This window comes from Perognathus longimembris, chromosome 15 (assembly GCF_023159225.1).
Source record: "Perognathus longimembris pacificus isolate PPM17 chromosome 15, ASM2315922v1, whole genome shotgun sequence".
In the NCBI taxonomy this organism is placed as follows: domain Eukaryota; kingdom Metazoa; phylum Chordata; class Mammalia; order Rodentia; family Heteromyidae; genus Perognathus; species Perognathus longimembris.
In genome coordinates, this window is record NC_063175.1 from 28453423 (window position 1) to 28472455 (window position 19033).

Below are 19033 nucleotides of genomic sequence, written 5' to 3' on the forward strand. Positions count from 1 at the left end.
TCTTATCTGTTGTATAGCTAGTGAAGATGCTGGTGAGGATGTGGCCAAAAGGGAATGCTACTACACTGTTGGTGGGGATGTAAACTTGTTCAACCACTCTGGAAATCAGTATGGAGGTTCCTCAAAAGACTAAACATAGAACTACCCTATGATAATCCAGCAATCCCACTTCTAGACATTTACCCAAACACATACCAACAAGGCCACACTAAAGCTAGCAGCACAACTTCATCCACTGCATTATTTACCATAGCTAAGATATGGAACCAACCCAGATGCCCCTGAGTAGATGAATGGGTCAATAAAATGTGGTAAGCATGCACAATGGAATTCTATGCTTCCATCAGAAAGAATGACATCACCCCATTCATAAGGAAATGGAAAGAAGACTTGGGGGGAAAAAGCATATTAAGTGAAGTAAGCCAGACCCAAAGAAACATAGGCTCCATGGTTTCCCTCATTTGTAATGAATTAGTATATGTCTCAAATAGTCATAGCAGAGGATCACAATTAGGAAAGATAAAAATGAACTAAGGCTACTTTCACATTCCTCTAGAAAAATAATGTCATTATTGCTAAATTTGATTCTGTCTTCTGTCCTAATCAATCCAAAGTGAGTACCAGAAGAAAATTGATGAAAGAGGAAGAAAAGAAAATCTACGGATGATTTAAATTTTTGAGAGTTTGCAATGGGAATTTCACTCAACAACATCAAGCTATGTATATATGTGTGTCTGAATCAGGGAAGGGAAGGGAAACATGAAAATGGTGAGACAAAGGGTAAAAGGTGAACCAATGCAATAACAATACTTATAAGACAACATGTAGTAAACCAACTGTACAACTGGAGAGTGGGGGGAATTGGAGAGGTGGGAAGGTAGGAGAAAATGAGAGAGGAAGCAACAAGAAATGTACTCACTACCTTATGTATGTAACTGTAACCCCTCTGTACATCATCTTGACAATAAAAATTAAATTTCTTAAAAAAGATCAAGCTGTGTCGATTCAATCGCAAAAATATATGATTCTTCCCTGGTTATCATGAATAGGGGTTGCTGAAGGCCTCTAATTCTCTGTATATTCCAAGAAATAATACCCCTCCCCCACTTTAGGCAAATGGTCTTCAGCACTGAGGTAGAGATGTGGTAATAGAGTTCTCTTGGGCACACTGTGGCATCAATGGCAGTATGATGGTGAGTGATATTTTATTCTGAATAACTTAACGAATGAGTTCTGTGAGGCCCCAAAGTGTCTGAATGCATAAGAGTGCTTAACTAATATGGCATTAAGGTTATACGATAGAGGGATGTAGAAAAACTTGAGTTGATGCTGATGCCCAAGTTTTGATGCAGTCAAACTCACTCTACTTGTGTGGTCTTCTGACACATTTAACCTCATTTCCATGTCTTCTATTGGAGATCATAACAGCAATCATAGAAAATAATTCCAGGATAGTGGAGGAATATTAAAAAGATAATGTTTTGAGACAGGTACTCATGGCTCATGCCGTAATCCTAGCTACTGAGAGGCCGAGAACTGAGGATCCAAGTTCAAAGAAGCCTTGGCAGAAAAGTTCAAGTCACTTGTCTGCAATCAACCATCAAAAAGTTGTAAGTTGAACTTCATGTGTTTGAGCAAAAAACCTTTTTCACCTTGAGGAAAAAAGCTATGGAAGAGCATTGTGGTCCTGAGTTCTAGCCCCATTACCAGCACACACACACACACACACACACACACACACACACACACAGTATTCACAAATTTCATAGTATACAATGTAGATAACTGTATATACATAAGTGTTTGATAAGTATTGCTTCATTCTGAAATAATTTTTATTCTAGTAGGTTAAAATCACTTGGATTTGGAGCAGGAAAGGGTCAACTTTACAAGTGGATCATGAAAGAATTTTTTTTAAAAATCTTTAAATCAATCTTGGAAGACATCTCGTTTTCAGTCCAGAGACTGCATTGATATTTGCATGCAGGTTTAACTTACCATTTCTTGTGGGTCCAAGAATTGCAGGTGAAACTAAAAACAAATACTTGTAGGTATTTTTAAGAGAATATATAAAAATACATTGAAAATTTCCTTAGGAGAATGTCTATATTTACATAGAAGTAAAGCCCAGCTTCAAGATTTTTTCCTTCATTCCTTTCTAGTTTTTAATTTTGACATATGAGAAGTTTTAGATTGGATTCTATTCCATCGTTACCCATGAACAAGGCAAATAAGAATTTTACATAATTGCTTTTGCTTCTGTCTGATATTTAGAGGGGAAGTACTTTTCACTGCAAATATTCAAAATACAGAGAAGTATCATGAAAACACAGTCAGATAAAGCAGAAGTAATATTATCACTGAGAGTAAGCTACAACGTCTCAACACTTTAAACACCTGTATATTAAATCATGATGAGGACGGAGACATTATTTCTAACTTGTCTTATTCCTCCATCAAGCTCTCTTGGCCTAAAACTAAAAGTAAAACAATGCATAATTTGTGTAAAGAGAATTATAACTCAAGAATTACAGTTTTGAAAGTATCATTATTTATCACATTCAAACAGGTTTAAGTTAAGAATCTCCAAAGTTATTCAGGGGAAAAAAAAAGGTATACAAAATTACTAAGGTGTATGTCAACTATTTTATTTGACAAGGGAATTCTACAAGGGAATCAGAGATCATAGGATGATTTTGCTTACCCCAAACTGTACTGTCAAGAGGACTAAAACCTATGTATATCAGAGAGGCTGCAATATCAATGCAATGGACTAAAATAGTAAAGGGTTTTCTCATTTTTAATGGCCAAATTCCATCCTGTAAGCAGTGCATTAGACGCTAATGACATACGATTTCTCACTGACAGATTTAACAGCATCAATAAGGCCTCTCTGTCCATTGCAGCAAATTGATCCTACATGACACTGACAAGGGCAGCTTGCACTTAATGACCTCCATTGCTGAAGGATGGAGATGAAAAATGACTGAAAGTCCAAATAAATCTTTGAAAGTTTCCCTGAAACAAGTGTGCTAAAAGTGATTCGTCTGAGGAATCACAAACATAAACCTTACCTCCTAGCGTTCACCACTGCCTTTCATGCCAGATCTCATTCCTTGTACCTTTGCAACAAGATTTGCTTTTATTCATGAAATGAGAGTAAGACTAAAGAAAAAGGGTGTTAGGGTTCTCTTTGGAAAGGCAGGAATCTCCAATATTTACTCAGCTATTTAGTATATTTATCCTTTGCAACCAAAGAACTGTAATGAGCACAGGGATACTTGATTCTTATTATCTCCTTGATTAGAAAATAAAATTGAGAATAACAATGGATTATTTCCTCCTTTGCAATGATTAGCAATGCATAGGATCTTTATCATCCCACTAGCAATGTCAATGATATGAAATGATTGGATACACACTCCACAGACACAGAAATACTATGTCCTTGAATCCTACACACTTACTGAAGGACACTAAGATTTGGGCAAGAGTGGATATATTTTCCATTTTCCTCAAGTATTTTATCTTTCTGATCTGCTTTCTTCTATTAGTTCAGTACAAATTTGTGAAAGAAAGATGCATCCTTTGTTAGAAACTCTCTTACTTTAGTAGGTAGAGGAGAAACCAAATGGAATTTATAAACATTATATAGGTGAATAAAATAATTACTTACAGTAATGTAGCAATCCTTCATTGTTAAAGTAAATGATTATGAATGTCTCTTTTTTATTCTCTACCAATTACCCTGGGAGGTCACTCTGACATCGTAGATGAGAAAACTTCACTCTTACATCATAGATGAGAAAACTAAGACTGGAAAGGGTGAAGTAACTTGTCAAGATACTGAAACTAGATACTGGTAGACCTTGGACTCAAATCTCAGCTTCTCTCCTTCCCAAGGACATTGTTGAAATCTTAAATTTGAGGTAATGGTACAGTAATATGACAACTACCAATAAGAAGAAATGTCTTTCAGCAATGTAGTGATACTTTTAAAAAAATTGCATCCATTATTTGGAATGAAATCTTAGGGACAAATATTGGAAAGAAAATAATTTTATCTTGTCATTTTAAAATTCACCATAAGTTTGCAGTAACCACAGTCAGCTATTTCTCTTTCTAATTAATTCTTGTGAATAATGAGAAAATAAAACCCCAAACCTTAGATAGCAAAAGAAAGACTTAGAAGAAAAGAAAGATTCAGCAGGCCATCCTGAGAAGTCACCTAGAGTTAGAATGGAAGTTTGGAGTCTATAATAACATTTAAATCTAATAATAAAAACAACAAAAGTTATGGGTAAGACTTATGGCCATGGAATTTAAAAGCAAATACTTTAGAAATGGCAGATTAGATATTAAGTGACTTATGTCTCAAACATTCTTCCAAAATTCAGTTTTGAATACCTGACCAAAATAAGCCCCCCCCCCAAAAAAAATCCTTTACCAAAAGAAAGAATGCTTTTTTTCGGGGGGAGGGGGGAATGGTATAAGACATACTCATCACATTGAAGACTCTCCAAAATGATAACATTTTTGCTTTTATGTGGTACATGTGTCAAATAATTTTTTTTTTTTTTTGGCCAGTCCTGGGCCTTGGACTCAGGGCCTGAGCACTGTCCCTGGCTTCCTTTTGCTCAAGGCTAGCACTCTGCCACTTGAGCCACAGCGCCACTTCTGGCCGTTTTCTGTATATGTGGTGCTGGGGAATCGAACCCAGGGCCTCAAGTATACGAGGCAAGCACTCTTGCCACTAGGCCATATTCCCAGCCCTCAAATAATTATTTTTAAAGAAAGGAAAACCAATACCTCTTTCTTGTCACTAACTGAAGCATGCAGTGATCGCTGCCTGTCATATATATTTAAGAAAGCATCCTTTTCCTTTGAGTAAATACTCTGAATCCTTTGATACTCTTGAGCTAAACGATGGTTTTCTTTCAGCAAATCTTCTTGTGTTTTCTAGAGGATAAGCATGTATAATTAAAAATCATTTAGACATGTTTCCAATGTTTGCATCTTGAATTATCTAAAAGACATTTTAACATACTGTGTAGGAAAATAGCTAAACAACCAAAACATGTTTTCTCTGACACTGATACCACCCCCCGCCCCGCCCTTTGATTTACTCATTTTCTTTCTTGGTGCAATTTTCTTTTACTCCAGTGAATGTGATTTCTCAGAGTGTGTCTGTCTGTTTCATTTCCTTTTCCCCTGCCCTCTTGTCTTTCCTGGGAGTTTGGCAACTTTTGCTCAGGATCAGTGGTCTTCTTCTGGCTTCTCATTCTGTTTTCCTTTCCTTTCCCTTCCCTAACTCTGTGCTCAAATAGATAACACTTCTATGCTTAAAACGGGATCACTCACAACTTCAGAGTATTGGCATCCACAGACTCAAATATAGGAGGAAATTATGAAAGACAAAGAGTCATGAACATTTAGAGGCACCCAACACTATTAGGTTATCAATAGGTTATTTTGTATTTTATATTTGGAGATTTTACAATCTACAATCATCTTCCATGACTAAGTAAGTGTGTATCAAATCTAATATGATCCCCTTATAAAATAAACTGCACAACTGCCCATTGACCTACTGGCACTACCTGTAATTTTAAGTTAGATGCATAAGCTTAGTTTAGTTAATAACACCTGTCATAGGTTTCTTTCATAGAAAACTTGACTTTGATAAATAGAGAATTTATCAGCTGACTTGAATTACTTTCAAAATTTTGTACTAGTGTCTTGTTTTTTTCAAAATTTATTCTATGTAAAAAACAAAAGGGTAACCCACTCAATAATGTTATCCACAGTAGTTAAAAAAAGAACATTAAACCCATAGATTCAGATTAAAAACGTAATGATAATTCAATTACTAGATATGAAAGTAACCATTATGTACCAGTGAAGATGTTATTTGTGAAAGTTGTCATCACATCAAATATTTTATAGGTACTAAAAATGTATGTGGTATGAGGATACACATAATAAATGTAATTCAGCAAATTACCTGTACAAATATTTCCACATTTATATATGTGAAGATTTAGTAAGGTCAGCAAATACATTTCTCATGAAAGCCTGGTGTCCATACTGATCCCTAGTGATTTATACTATCTATGTCACAGGTGTTCTTCAAAAGGCCAAAATATTAAACAGAGATCCATTTACTAAGCCCTTGTCCTAATTCTAGTCCAATAGTTTAAAACTTTAGAAACTTATCTGGGAAACTTGCCTGAAATCACATCGAACTATCTTTCATTAGGAGGAACAAATTCTATAAATATTTCCATAGAATTGGATATAGTCACTTTTAGTATTTTTGGTACCTGAAAAACTATATTAAAATCTAACTCTCCAGTGACAGGCCTGAAACACCAATAAATGTTCTTTTGGAGAGAGAAGAGATCATTTTGAGTGGTTTTTTAAGTTAGGAATAGGAAATTCCAGTTAGATAATCATAGAGCATAATACTTATTTCACCAGATGATAAATAGGAAAGAACTTACAAATAAAGTTGATTTTGAGTGTTAATTTATGAATTCTATACAGAGTACATAAAAACTGAATCTAACATAGTTACTGAAAAGAGAAAGAACAATACACCAGAAAGTAAGTTAATTTTAATTGGATATATGACATAATAGGATAATAAGAAAATGATGGTAAAATTAGAATAGAAGTCTCAGTTAACATTAGGGGAGAGAGTATTTACTATAACCAAGAATTAGTCTATGAAGGCAGCACTGTCTGGAATGTTGTGTGATTATCCTCATTTTATAGATTAAAAAGGCAAGGCAAGCGCAGCAAATAGTAGTTTCCAAAAATGGTTACAGGAATGTTTTCAATCTTATGTGTTTCTCTGAAAACGTGTCACTTGATCTAAAATTGGGGTCCCCTTCCATGGATTTTTTGATAGTTAATCAAGTACAGTAGGAACAATGCTCTGACTTCCCAAGCTCATTTATAGAAAACAAAAGGATTCTGAGGGGCTGTCTTTGAATGAATTTTCCTAGCCATTGTTGTGATAGGAACCCAAGCCCCATGGACAGGTGAAGCAGTAAATCATCCTCACACAGGTGTTAGCTAAAACCATCAACTGTGAGTGAGTGATGCAACATCTAAAGAAGCCATATTCTCATCTTCATGGTTAAGAAGTTATGACATAGAGGCAGTCTATTATTTCTTGTGCCCTCTACAAGTTTCTTTTTTTCTGAATAATTACTTATTTATTGTCAAAGTTATGTACAGAGGGGTTACAGTTTCATATGTAAGACAGTGGGTACATTTCTTGTACAATTTGTTACCTCTTCTCTCATTCCCGCCTCCCCCTCCCTTTTGCCCTCTCCGCCCCCAAACCCTCCCCTCCCCCCCAACCATGAGTTGTTCAGTTGGTTTACACCATACACCATATTAGAAGGGAAGGGAAAAGAAATATCAAAATCTAGAGACAAAGGTTAAAAAGACAAATGACCCCTCTACAAGTTTCTAACACAGAGTACCAAGTATAACAAACACTACATAGTGAAGTTTTCAGGTGTATGACCGCCACAATGGAAACACCTTCTATCTCATGCAAGGCAGCACAGCTGCTAGGTGGAGAATCTAGGGTTTGCATCTAGGCAGACTTGTTTTGGGTTGCAAACTCTTAACTATTGTATGAACCCTCATGACACAAGCCAGTATTCTTAAACACTCTACAACTATAAAACTTATTAGCCTCCAGTAATCAAATCAAATAACTTAGCTCCTTGTTTTGAGTTCATTTCCACCAAACAACTGTCTCACACAATTTTGATAAATGCGTAGCCTGTTTAGATGAAACAGGATGCTAAAGAAAATTAGAACTTGAGCCTTTAGAAGCCACTCTTCATGGTTAGTTTTTGGTTTTCTTTTTTGCCAGTCCTGGGCCTTGGACTCAGGGCCTGACCACCGACCGTCCCTGGCTTCTTTTTGCTCAAGGCTAGCACTCTGCCACTTGAGCCACAGCGCCACTTCTGGCCATTTTCTATAGATGTGGTGCTGGGGAATCAAACCCAGGGCTTCATGTTTACCAAGGCAAGCGCTCTTGCCACTAGGCCATATTCCCAACGCTTCATGGGTTAGTTATATATAATTAGTCTCCTTGCTTCTCTACCTGATTCCATAATTTGATTAGGCTTGATGCATTCATTGGCAAGGCCAGGGCCACAGACCTTCTAAGCCTGTGTGTTTCTGGGTTGTGGTCAGTATAGTAGAGTAATGCTAACAGATAGCAGTTAAGATAGCAGCCAGAGAGAAAGCCTCAGTTCATTATTTTTTACATTTAAGATGGACTACTGCAAAAGATTATAAGAGAAATATTTAAACATTCTAGAGAAGTTGCTACAATTAAACATACCAACTGCACTAAACATACAGAAAATCTACATAGCTTCCTATACAATTATCATGTTCATGATTCAACTTAATGTGCCTCCCTTCCCCTCCCCTCCCTTCCCCTCCCCTCCCTTCCCCTCCCCTCCCTTCCCCTCCCCTCCCTTCCCCTCCCCTCCCTTCCCCTCCCCTCCCTTCCCCTCCCCTCCCTTCCCCTCCCCTCCCTTCCCCTCCCCTCCCCCTCCCTTCCATCTTTTTTTTTGGCCAGTCCTGGGGCTTGGACTCAGGGCCTGAGCACTGTCCCTGGCTTCTTCTTGCTCAAGGCTAGCACTCTGCCACTTAAGCCACAGCGCCACTTCTGGCCATTTTCTGTATATGTGGTGCTGGGGAATCGAACCCAGGGCCTCCTGTATACGAGGCAAGCACTCTTGCCACTAGGCCATATCCCCAGCCCCCTTCCATCTTTCATCTTCCATCTTTCTTCTTCTTTTGTTTTTTGCCTGTCCTGGGCCTTGAACTCTGGGCCTGGGTTCTGTCCCTAAGCTTTTTTTGCTCAAGACTAGAACTATACTGCTTGAGCCAGAGCACCATTTTTGGCTGTCTGTGTTTGTGTGTGTGTGTGTGTGTGTGTGTGTGTGTGTGTGTGTGTGTGTGTGTGTGTGTGTGTTATTAATTGGATATAAGAATTACATAAACTTCCCTGTCCTGGTTGGCTCCTAACCACAAGGTTCATATCCCAACCTCCTGAGGAGTGAGCATTACAGTCCTGAGCCACCAGTGCCCATCTCATTTATTCTTAAGATGGGCATTTATTTGATCCAGTTCACCAAGTGGAAGCCTTGTGTCCTTCTTTCAATTAGGCATTGCAAGGGAGTTGTCAGCTCTGATTCGAATTCTCTTGTCCTGATGTCATTATCTGCTGCTGTTTCTACTGATCTTTTCTGATGATCCATCTGTCATCTCTGGATTCTTGATTATTAATAGCATACTGTGGACTGCTCCTGATTTTCACGCATAGCACTGGGGCACTTCCGGCTTGTCTATGTTCTTACGATGGCTTATGTTTAGTTTATGCTTAATCCACAGTTGGAAAGAATTGACTTCCTGCCAGAACCACCATCAAACAAATGTGTATTTCTTGTATTTATTGATGAATTTTATTCCAGAGTACTGTGACATCTAGCTTTTCATTCATTAACTTAATTGTTTATTCAGCTTTTTTTCCCATCAGTTTTATGTCTTTTTTTTTTTGTTAAAACCTTCATTAAATTAATTCTAGGGGGTCTAGCTCAAAGGCTAGCCCAGGGATTAAAGAGGATAAAATACAATTTTGTTCACTAAGGATTACATGCAGAAGTTTAAAAACACATAGTTGTGGTATGTGGAATTGGCTTCGTAAGGGGCAGAAGCAGGTTTAGAAAAGGCTTCATCAAAGGTGTGCTCTGTCACATGAATCATTAAAGAGTCAATTTAATTGGCAGGGAGTAGAGTTAGTCTGTTACATGGGTGATGATACATTTATGCAAATTTAGAAGCGCTTGAGTCAAAAGAAATGTTTTTCCTGGCCCTTTTAGAACTGTTAGATCATTGCCTCTTGATTTGGTTAACATGCATAGGTGAGGTAGTATGTTCTGCTATCTCTTCTCTTTATTACTAATATTCATATGGTGAGAAATCCTCATATACTTCAGATGCAATTGATACATAGCATTATGGCTAATCCCCAGCTCTCACAATCAATGTTGCACTAGTATGCTCCTGTGTACATGTTCATGCATTCATTATGGTTTCAAAATGAAATATGATACACAAGCTTTTATTGAATGGCTAGTTCCCCCTCCTAGCACTTGCTGCTGCTAATATGGGAGGAGCCAGAAACCTTAGGAGGCGGAGCCTAGCTGAAGGAAGTTGTATGTTCTTGAGGCAGTATCTTGTCCCTGGCCCTTTCACTTGCCTCTATACTTCCTGTCCAACATAAGGTGAGCAGCCTTGTTCTTGCACACCCTTCTGCCATGCTGCTCTAACGAACCCTGACCCAGAAACAACAGGACCATTCAACTATGAGGCAAAATAAATCCATTTTCTTTTATACTATTTCTCTCAAGTATTTGTCACGGCGATGAAAAGGCTAACCTACCATAGCATGAAATTTGCAACATTCCTTTGGCACGTATCTACAAGTTTGGAGACTGGATTAGATTGGTGATTCTGCATGCCGTGACGCTTGGATGTCATTAGAACAAGCATCAGTACTAAGACTGACTCCCTAACGTACAGGAGATGAACAGAATAAACGTATCACAGAACTGGGGCCTCCAAGTTCTCTGTGTAAACAATCTTGTTTCAAAAGCGTCTTGTTTTCATCACAGGTGTTACCACAAGATGACCCAGATACACACCAATTCTCTGAAAATACAGGAGACTTGGAGAAAACATATAATTTGTTAGGTGAATCACCTACTATGTGTGCAGAGGCATTATTGCTTGGCTGCTTCCCTAAAATCCATATGTCAATTACCACGGAAAGGGAGAGTTCTCCCAGTGTTCCAGAGTGGAAAGTTTGTAAGAATGATATGTGTCGATAGCCGAAAGCCTCAAAGGACCAAATAAATGTTCTAACTCTCCCAGGACCTACTTCCTTGTCTGTGCTGCCATGGAAACCAGCCTCTTGTCCAACTTGAATTCTCCGATAATGAGTCTTAAAAGAACATTCTTCATTAGTAAATGAACAGAATCAACCCTTTGCATCAAGGTTGTCTCATGACTCAAACTTGGCAAAAATTATTGTGTCAGACAAAATGTTCTGGATATACTAATTAAAAAATACTTAATGAAGCTGGGAATATGGCCTAGTGGTAAAGTGCTCGCCTCACATACATGAAGCCCTGGGTTCAATTCCTCAGCATCACATAAACAGAAAAAGTCGAAAGTGGCGCAATGGCTCAAATGGTAGAGTGCTAACCTTGAGCAAAAAGAAGCCAAGGACAGTTCTCAGGCCCTTAGTTCAAGCCCCAGGACGGGCAAAAAAACAAAACAAAACAAAAAATACTTAATGAGCAACTGGTATATGTAAAGCACTATGAGGAACACTGTGGGCGGGGGTCAAATAGCACTTTTAAGGCATTACTTTATGAAGGCCTAACCAGCTAACCAGCAAAGTTATGACTGCCAGGGTTCAGAGGAACACATTTTTAATTACCCAAAGTACTCAAATACACAACTACACACTGGTTTCCTTTATCTCACATGTCTTACTGGATTACAAATTTCGGTATTACTGGCTTTAATTTATTCCTAGAATTTACTTAGTGCATCCTATGGCATCACTTCTCCGAGCTCCAAACAGAGCTTTTAGGAACTTATGAGTACATTCTATTCCCTTGATTATTCCTTGTTAACTTTGTCATTGTTCCTTGTGTGTATGTGACCAGGATTTCTTTACACCACAAGGAAAAGGCACACAGTTGTAGTCAGGTAAGGAAATGGAGCCTTGCACACAGCTTACTACATCAGAACATATACACAAAGAAGGACAAATGTCACAGTGTTTCCATGAGAGAAAAAGTTCCAGTGAAGGATGACAATGAGACTACAGGCGGAGTGTGTTTATAGATTTCTGGAGATAGTCCATCTATAAGACTCTATGTGTAGTCTCAGGAGAAAAAAAATCTTGACACTCAAACACAGATGCTTCTCAAGTATTAAAATAAAGTGGCTAATTAATGTTGATGTGGGTTCACAAGGAAAGGAGAATAGTTATCTCCATGTTGGCTCTAATGTTTCTCATAAAATTCCTCAATGGATTTAGTAAAATTCTACATAAAGCACCCCTTACATTGATATTAAATTTCTATATGGCCACTTTTCTTTTATAATTGTATATACCCTCAAAATTATTTGATATCACCTTTTACAGAAATAGGTTACACAATAAAACCACACAAAAATGAATGTCACCCAATCTATATTCTTAGTGGTTCTCTTCAAGTCAAACTACATGATTTAAGTGCTTATACTATATGAAGTTTATATCTTAGAATAATTCCTTTAGTGTGGTAAAAATGTTATCAGTAATAGACACAACAACCCTATTCTTAATTTGGCTTGCAAAATAAACTTTCAATTTTAATCCTGAACATATGCTTGGATTTAAAAATGTTTTCCATCCACTGACATACAGTAGGTTCAAGTGAGAACTGTTAATTCCTTAGAAAGGCAAAATTCACAGTTCAACAAATAAACAACAGGAAGTGGATACATGAAAGGGATGGAGTAGGGTAAAGGGTGGGGGGGGAGGGAAGACAAGTGAAGAGAAGAAGAAGGAGAGAATGCAGTAAAAAATGTAATGACCTACAAAATTAAGAAAAGGGAAGGGGTGGAGTCAGAGGGACAGGTAAGAATGCTGAAAAGGGTGATCAAAATACATTGTATTTATAAAAACCTGTTGAATGGCAACTCCTGTGTATAACTACTTAAAATTTATATGTTTTCCAGTCATCCAAGATTGTCAATCAGAAGCATATTTACATATTATTTTCTTGTTAAGTATTTCTATGCATTATCTTCATTTAATCATACTTCAGTTTTCAAATATTTTAAATACAGTTTTAAGGTGGGTTATTGTTTTTTTTGGGGGGAAACGTAGGGGAGGGCTACTGTTTTAATGTTATAATGGAAATGCCTAGAGCCCTTTCTTACTCCTTTGCACCTCCTGATATGAGTAGTTTAAGATTTCGAAAGCTTTTCTATTTACTCACATTTTAATGATATACATTTTGACTTCACTGGTGGAAAAGGCTGATCAGTCACAGAAAGGTCAGTTAACACTAAATAGACCCTTTCTTTATGTAATTACAAAGAATAATCTCCTTGTGCTGGTGGCATCGCACATCGAGTGGGTGATGCAGAGAATTAATGTGCTGCCTTGTTGGCCCATGGGACACAGATTCCAATACAATAACCACAACTTATTCTAATTACGCAGCTTTAAAAGGTCATCAGCAAAAAGAGTTAAGGAATTACCAACTAACGTTATCATAAAGCAATAATGTAGTATATAAACTCAGAGACTGTAAGACCAGCAAGCAGAAACCTCTGTACAAGTGAGAGAAGAACTGACCTAAGAGGTTCTGGGACATAGAGTATGGCAAAAATTGAGAATATTTAGCAGAATTAAAATATATACTTGCCACTTGTCATTGATGTTGTCAGGCATCCTGACCATACCATACATTTGTCAGAAGTGCTTTTTTAAAAAAAAATTGTTTTATAGGCCATTGTTACATTTATGTTATTCTACACTTGATTTATTTTAAAAAAATCCATTTGTTAATTAAATAACATGAAGACTATATTATATACAAAATCACAAAGTGGTTCATGAAGAAGAAATTGACAGTCCCTCTTCAGAACCACTAACATATTTATTTTCAAATTTATCATCATCAGGCACAAGTAGTTTGGGGTAGAAATTAACAACAGCAAATAAAAATTCTTAAATTAATAGTGAGGGCACAAAACCAAAGAAGTCAATTTCTCATCCAGTGTAGGATATGCAAGACCCTGCATTATGATTAGGTCCAGTTTGATTCCATTCCAACACCCTTTTTGAGTCTACATCAATTTTGTGTTTCTCAGGTTTATAAATTGCAGGGCTCTTAAAATTCTAGACAGATGTGTAGAAGGTCCTAACTTCTGAATTACATGAACATTTCAAAAGAACTGGATAAACCTAGAGAAATGTATTTTTGAAATTCAAAAATAACTCTGTGTCTTTTCTTTGAGAATGTAGAACAGAAAATATTAGGTCTATGTTCACAGAAGTGCAAGATATGAGAAGTACAGAGAACAGATTACAGTCTAATGACATATCCGCATGAATATATTATTACTGATGCCTTCTTCCCTTTGCTGGTCTCATCTAGATGTTTCCCTTATTCGAAAAGAAGAGGTTGTCATTAATCTATTAGTTTGATATTCTTGCTTATACTGACACACTTCCTTAACCTTGTGAAGCATCTGAAGTATAAGGATAATTTGAAATACTTAAAGCAATTTTCTATAAATACTCATCTTGGGATGGGTCTACTTTATAAAATAACTTAATCCTATTATGATAAAAGAATCATATTTTTTCTTAGTCCAGGGATAAGCAAACTATGGCTCAGCAGTGAAATCCAGCCCTGCTACCTGCTTTTACAAACAACATGGAAATTTGCATAGCAGTCAGAAGAACTAAAAAACATAAAAATTGTAACATAAAAATTGAAACAGCAATGCATGGTCTTTAAAATATAGAGTTGAATGTAGAAATGGAAAAATAATGGTATGATAAAATATTGCATAATTTGGCAATGAAAATAAGTATCAATGAATGACTAGAAAGAGAACTTAAGAATTTCAGGGAAAATTAATAAATAAAGAGTCACTATTTTGGAGGATATGTACCATGTAATCAAGAATGTAGTGCTTCCTTAAAATGATTAAGTGAATGGAAAATTGCATCTTAAAGGTTATTACAAAGGTTTAACATACACACATACATACATACATACATACATACATACATACACACACATACATACAGATACATACTGGTCATAAGTACTATATGGCTGTGGCAATTATTCTATCAACCAGCTATGACCAGAGCATTGGGGGGGGGGGAACATGTTACCATAACTAGGTAGCAAAGTTATAACAGAATCTTTCTATGCCATTTTTTCCTCTTCTTATTTTTGTCTTTCTACCATTTATTTCCCCTTTCTACTCATCTATTCTACACCTGTCAAGCCTGAAAATTTCTAAGGTCTTGTTATTTTATCATCTCATTTCCCTTCTGCAGCCACTATCATCTGTTTCTACCATAGCTTCTGCATTCTATGCTTTTCTTTTGGTTTTTGTTTACACATTATAGTTTGGAAGTATAAGTGTATTAAAGAGTTAAAAATATGGAGTGCTAAATGAATTGATTAATTTTTTATTCTACAAAATAGTACACTTCATGAAAATTGTATGTCTGCATTCTCTTCAATCCTGGCCAGATACTAATTTGGATTGTTTTGATAAAAAATATATGAAACAGAATCTTTTGTCTACCTAGAATGGCTAGAAATATTTTATACATTTGAGTAAATATATAAATTTTCAGGTTAGAAGGAAAAAATGGGAACACCATAGTCATGTTTATATAAATAATTGAGTATATGACAAATGCAATTTAAATCTTATTTACAAGCATTGTTAGTAGTGTTTTTTGTCAGTACTGAGATTTTAAACTTGCTCCACTTGCTTTGCTCTGCTGGTGCACTTTCACTTGAAACTTGCCTCAAGCCCATTTTTTTTCTGATTATATTGGAGATAAAATTTTGTGGGTTTTTTTGCTCAGGCTGCCTTTGAACCTTGGTCCTCCAGATTTCAGTGTCCTGAGTAGAAGGATTAGAGACCTGAGCCACTAGGGCCCAGCTAACTTTATATTTTTGAATTACTAGATATATTCAGAAAATTAGAGACTGAAAAAGTACAACAAACAAGACTCTCAATAGAAGGAGTGCAGGACACAAAAGTAATCAAGTGGCATTACTGATAATGAATTCAGAGCATGTGTCTTTGTGTGTTGCTACATGTATGAAGACTAGTATTATGAACTCAGAAAGCAGGCAGAAGCTCAGGGAGAGTAAGGATTTTTAATTTTTTGCTTTGTGTATTTCTTTACAGCAATCACTGTGTTTGTTATCGGTAAGAATCTTGTATTAATTTCCCTACTTTTTGCTCCATATTAAACTTTTGTTCTCACACTACTACCATTCTGGTTAATGGATGAATGAAAGCTCATAGTCCTCGAGCCATCTTGAGCTCAGGAGTGTCTGTGCAAATGGGTGGACTACACATTAATCATTCTTTTTTTCAAGTATCTACTTCAGCAAGTGTACCCAAATGAGTTGACTTTTCAGAGAATTATATAAGCTGAGTAGCATTGTGTATACATGGTTTTTTAAAAAAAATCTGTAGAGAAAAAAAGTTTCATGTTTACAACACAAAAAACATAGAGACCTATCCATTTACATTTTGACTGAGAAAGATAATAAGGTTTCCACTTCTTTAAATCCTAGTTTCTGAAAGCATATTACTGTATAATCTCTCTGTGTTACATTCCAGTTTACTTGCAGGTTTTCCTTGGAAGACTAACAGAAATCTAAACTACCTGCCTTGCTGCCTTTCTACACTTTGCTAAGCTGTGTTCTCACAACTCAGGAGATTAATATTTCAAAAAAAATACTAAGAGAGTCTTGCATGAAATGAATATCGTTGATTTTTTGAAGTTTAGAGGATCTTCATAGAAGCAGATAAATATAAACCCTTTAAGAAAAATGACAATTATCAATCAGAATACAAAAGCAATATGCAAATTATCTTTCCCTAAATAATTTTAGGTAACTAAAATATATGTTTCCTTCATGTTGAAAAGAAACATCTCATAAAATACATTTCTTCTTTGCTTTTATTTTCAAATGAGAGATGTAATGCTATACATTTTCACAGGACTTATTCTGTCTTTGTTCTGGGTCATAACAAATACTACACCACACAATATCCCTGCAAATGTCAGACCTACTCCTTTCTCATACATTTGTGTGTGAAATGCCTGTATCTACTCCATCAATGTTTAGTACTGCATAGCTTTTCCTTTTCTTACATTTCAGAGTGATGACTATGGCATAATTATGCTTATGGCATAATTCTCAAAGTGGAAACTGTACTCATGACACCAGGTGTTGAAAAGTGGAACCATCCATAGCTTGATAATAAGTCCTAAGATAGAGCTCTTGGCAGACCTGGTATGGCAGCACTTGCTCTCAAGGGAACCCTTCAGAAGTTGCATACTTGGGAGAGCTCATGGTCAAGTGTTGATGCTATAATCCCCAGAGCCTGTGAATATGCTACTATACAAGGCGAAGTGAATTTTGTAGGTCTGATTACATTATTATATATGAGTTACTAATGTTTTCATCCTTTTCTTTCCTTCCTTTCTCCCTCCCTCCCTTCCCTCGTTCCTTCCTTCCTTCCTTCCTCCCTCCTCCCCCACCTCCTCCTCCCCTCCTCTTCCCTGCCCCCTCACTCTCTCTCTCTGGTCCAAGACAGAAATCGAACTTGGTACCTGATGCCTTTGCTCAAACCTCTACCCCAGATTTCTAGAATTTTGTAAATAAACAATAAATACATCAATAAGACCAACACCTACATAAAAATCTAGAAAGAATTCCCATCACCCTAGCAAATATAAAGCCCTGAGTACAAATTCCAGTATCACTAAAATAAATGGATAGAAATTCCTAATAAGTATTAAAAGAGAAAAGCCTTAGTGGAGAAATAGTTTTGTCTCTTTCAGCACAGTAGAAATAGGGAAGAAATTGTTTAATGTAAAAAAAATGTGTCTAAAAGCTGCCATAACCCCCCAATTACATGTCTATTAATTATGTAATCTTAAAATAGTCTAATTGTAATAGAATAACTAAACAAGTGGCTTCATATAATCCTAATAAAAGCTATACTAATCTTTTTTGCAAGAAAAACCCATAAAAGCTAAGAAAAGTAATTTTCAGATACAGTAATTTACTGATGTTTATAAAATAGAACTTCACTATTTTAAAGATATGACTCCAGGAAAACTTTTGCAAATTGATGCATTGATTCTAAAAATGTATGAGGAAATTTAAAGAGACAAATGAAGAGAAGAAAGACTTGAACAAGGACAAAGTGGGCATGAGAGACTTACACTACTATTTACCTAAACTTACTAGCAGGTTATAGAATAAGAATAACTTTTATATGTTAATTTTAACAAGTGACACAATTTCACATGATTTTTAGCCTGAACATACCTTCCTAAAATTACCAATCTATCCTTCACAATATTATAATACATTGTAAAACTCAGCCTCATTTTCTCTCTAGACTTCATTCTCCAAGGATGACAGACACCAAATTCCCAGAAACATTTTGTTGGAAAATGCCACGTTAAATTTTGTTCTCATTCCTAACCTTTTGTGTTCCCAAAGAATGTATGACACTAACTTCACGAAAGAAGCAAGATGATAAGCCTCAAGTTCACCCTGCTAATCATATTCAATATTTAAACTTCCTCTTAAAGTCAATTACAAATTTTTGAGTTTTATTTTTCATTCTTTTAGTGCTATACAGTCCTTTTGTACTCCTGACCAGCCTTGTGACTGCTAGCGACATTTTATCTTTTCCCAAAAGCTCAACTGTAGAGCTGAATGACACAAGTCAGCTGCAGATACTCTCCTGGGTTTCTCTTTGGTACCTTTTAAAGGCAGCTAACTTTAACAGGTTCATCACTCATGTGGGGGGGGGGGGGTCAGAGACCCAAGTCAGTTGCTAGGGCTTGTAGTATAGTCCCTAGTATTACTGCTCCATTAGTTTTGGTGATTATTCCATATCCTATCATGTATAACTTATTGTCATGTCCAGGACAAATAAAGATAATGAAAAATTTCTTGCATTATCTACAAAGAGAAAATATTTTTTAGAAAATCAAAGGAAAACCATGCTGAGTAAAACTCAACTTATAAACAAAATGATTCTATGGGCTTAAGTATACTATGGCAAATACGTGAAATTTCCAATTATGAAAATCAAGGGACTTTTTGTACACCTTTTGCAA

At 36.3% G+C, this 19033-nt stretch overlaps 1 protein-coding gene across 1 annotated transcript in view; it reads right to left on the minus strand.

Annotated features, from left to right (window-relative positions):
• The window catches only part of Ccdc178 (coiled-coil domain containing 178), a 274152-nt gene that overhangs the window by 98960 nt on the left and 156159 nt on the right, over positions 1-19033 (minus strand). Inside the window, exon 16 of the mRNA XM_048363265.1 lies at positions 4810-4959. Within this exon, the coding sequence (XP_048219222.1) occupies positions 4810-4959 (150 nt within the window). The remainder of the gene's footprint in view (positions 1-4809; positions 4960-19033) is intronic.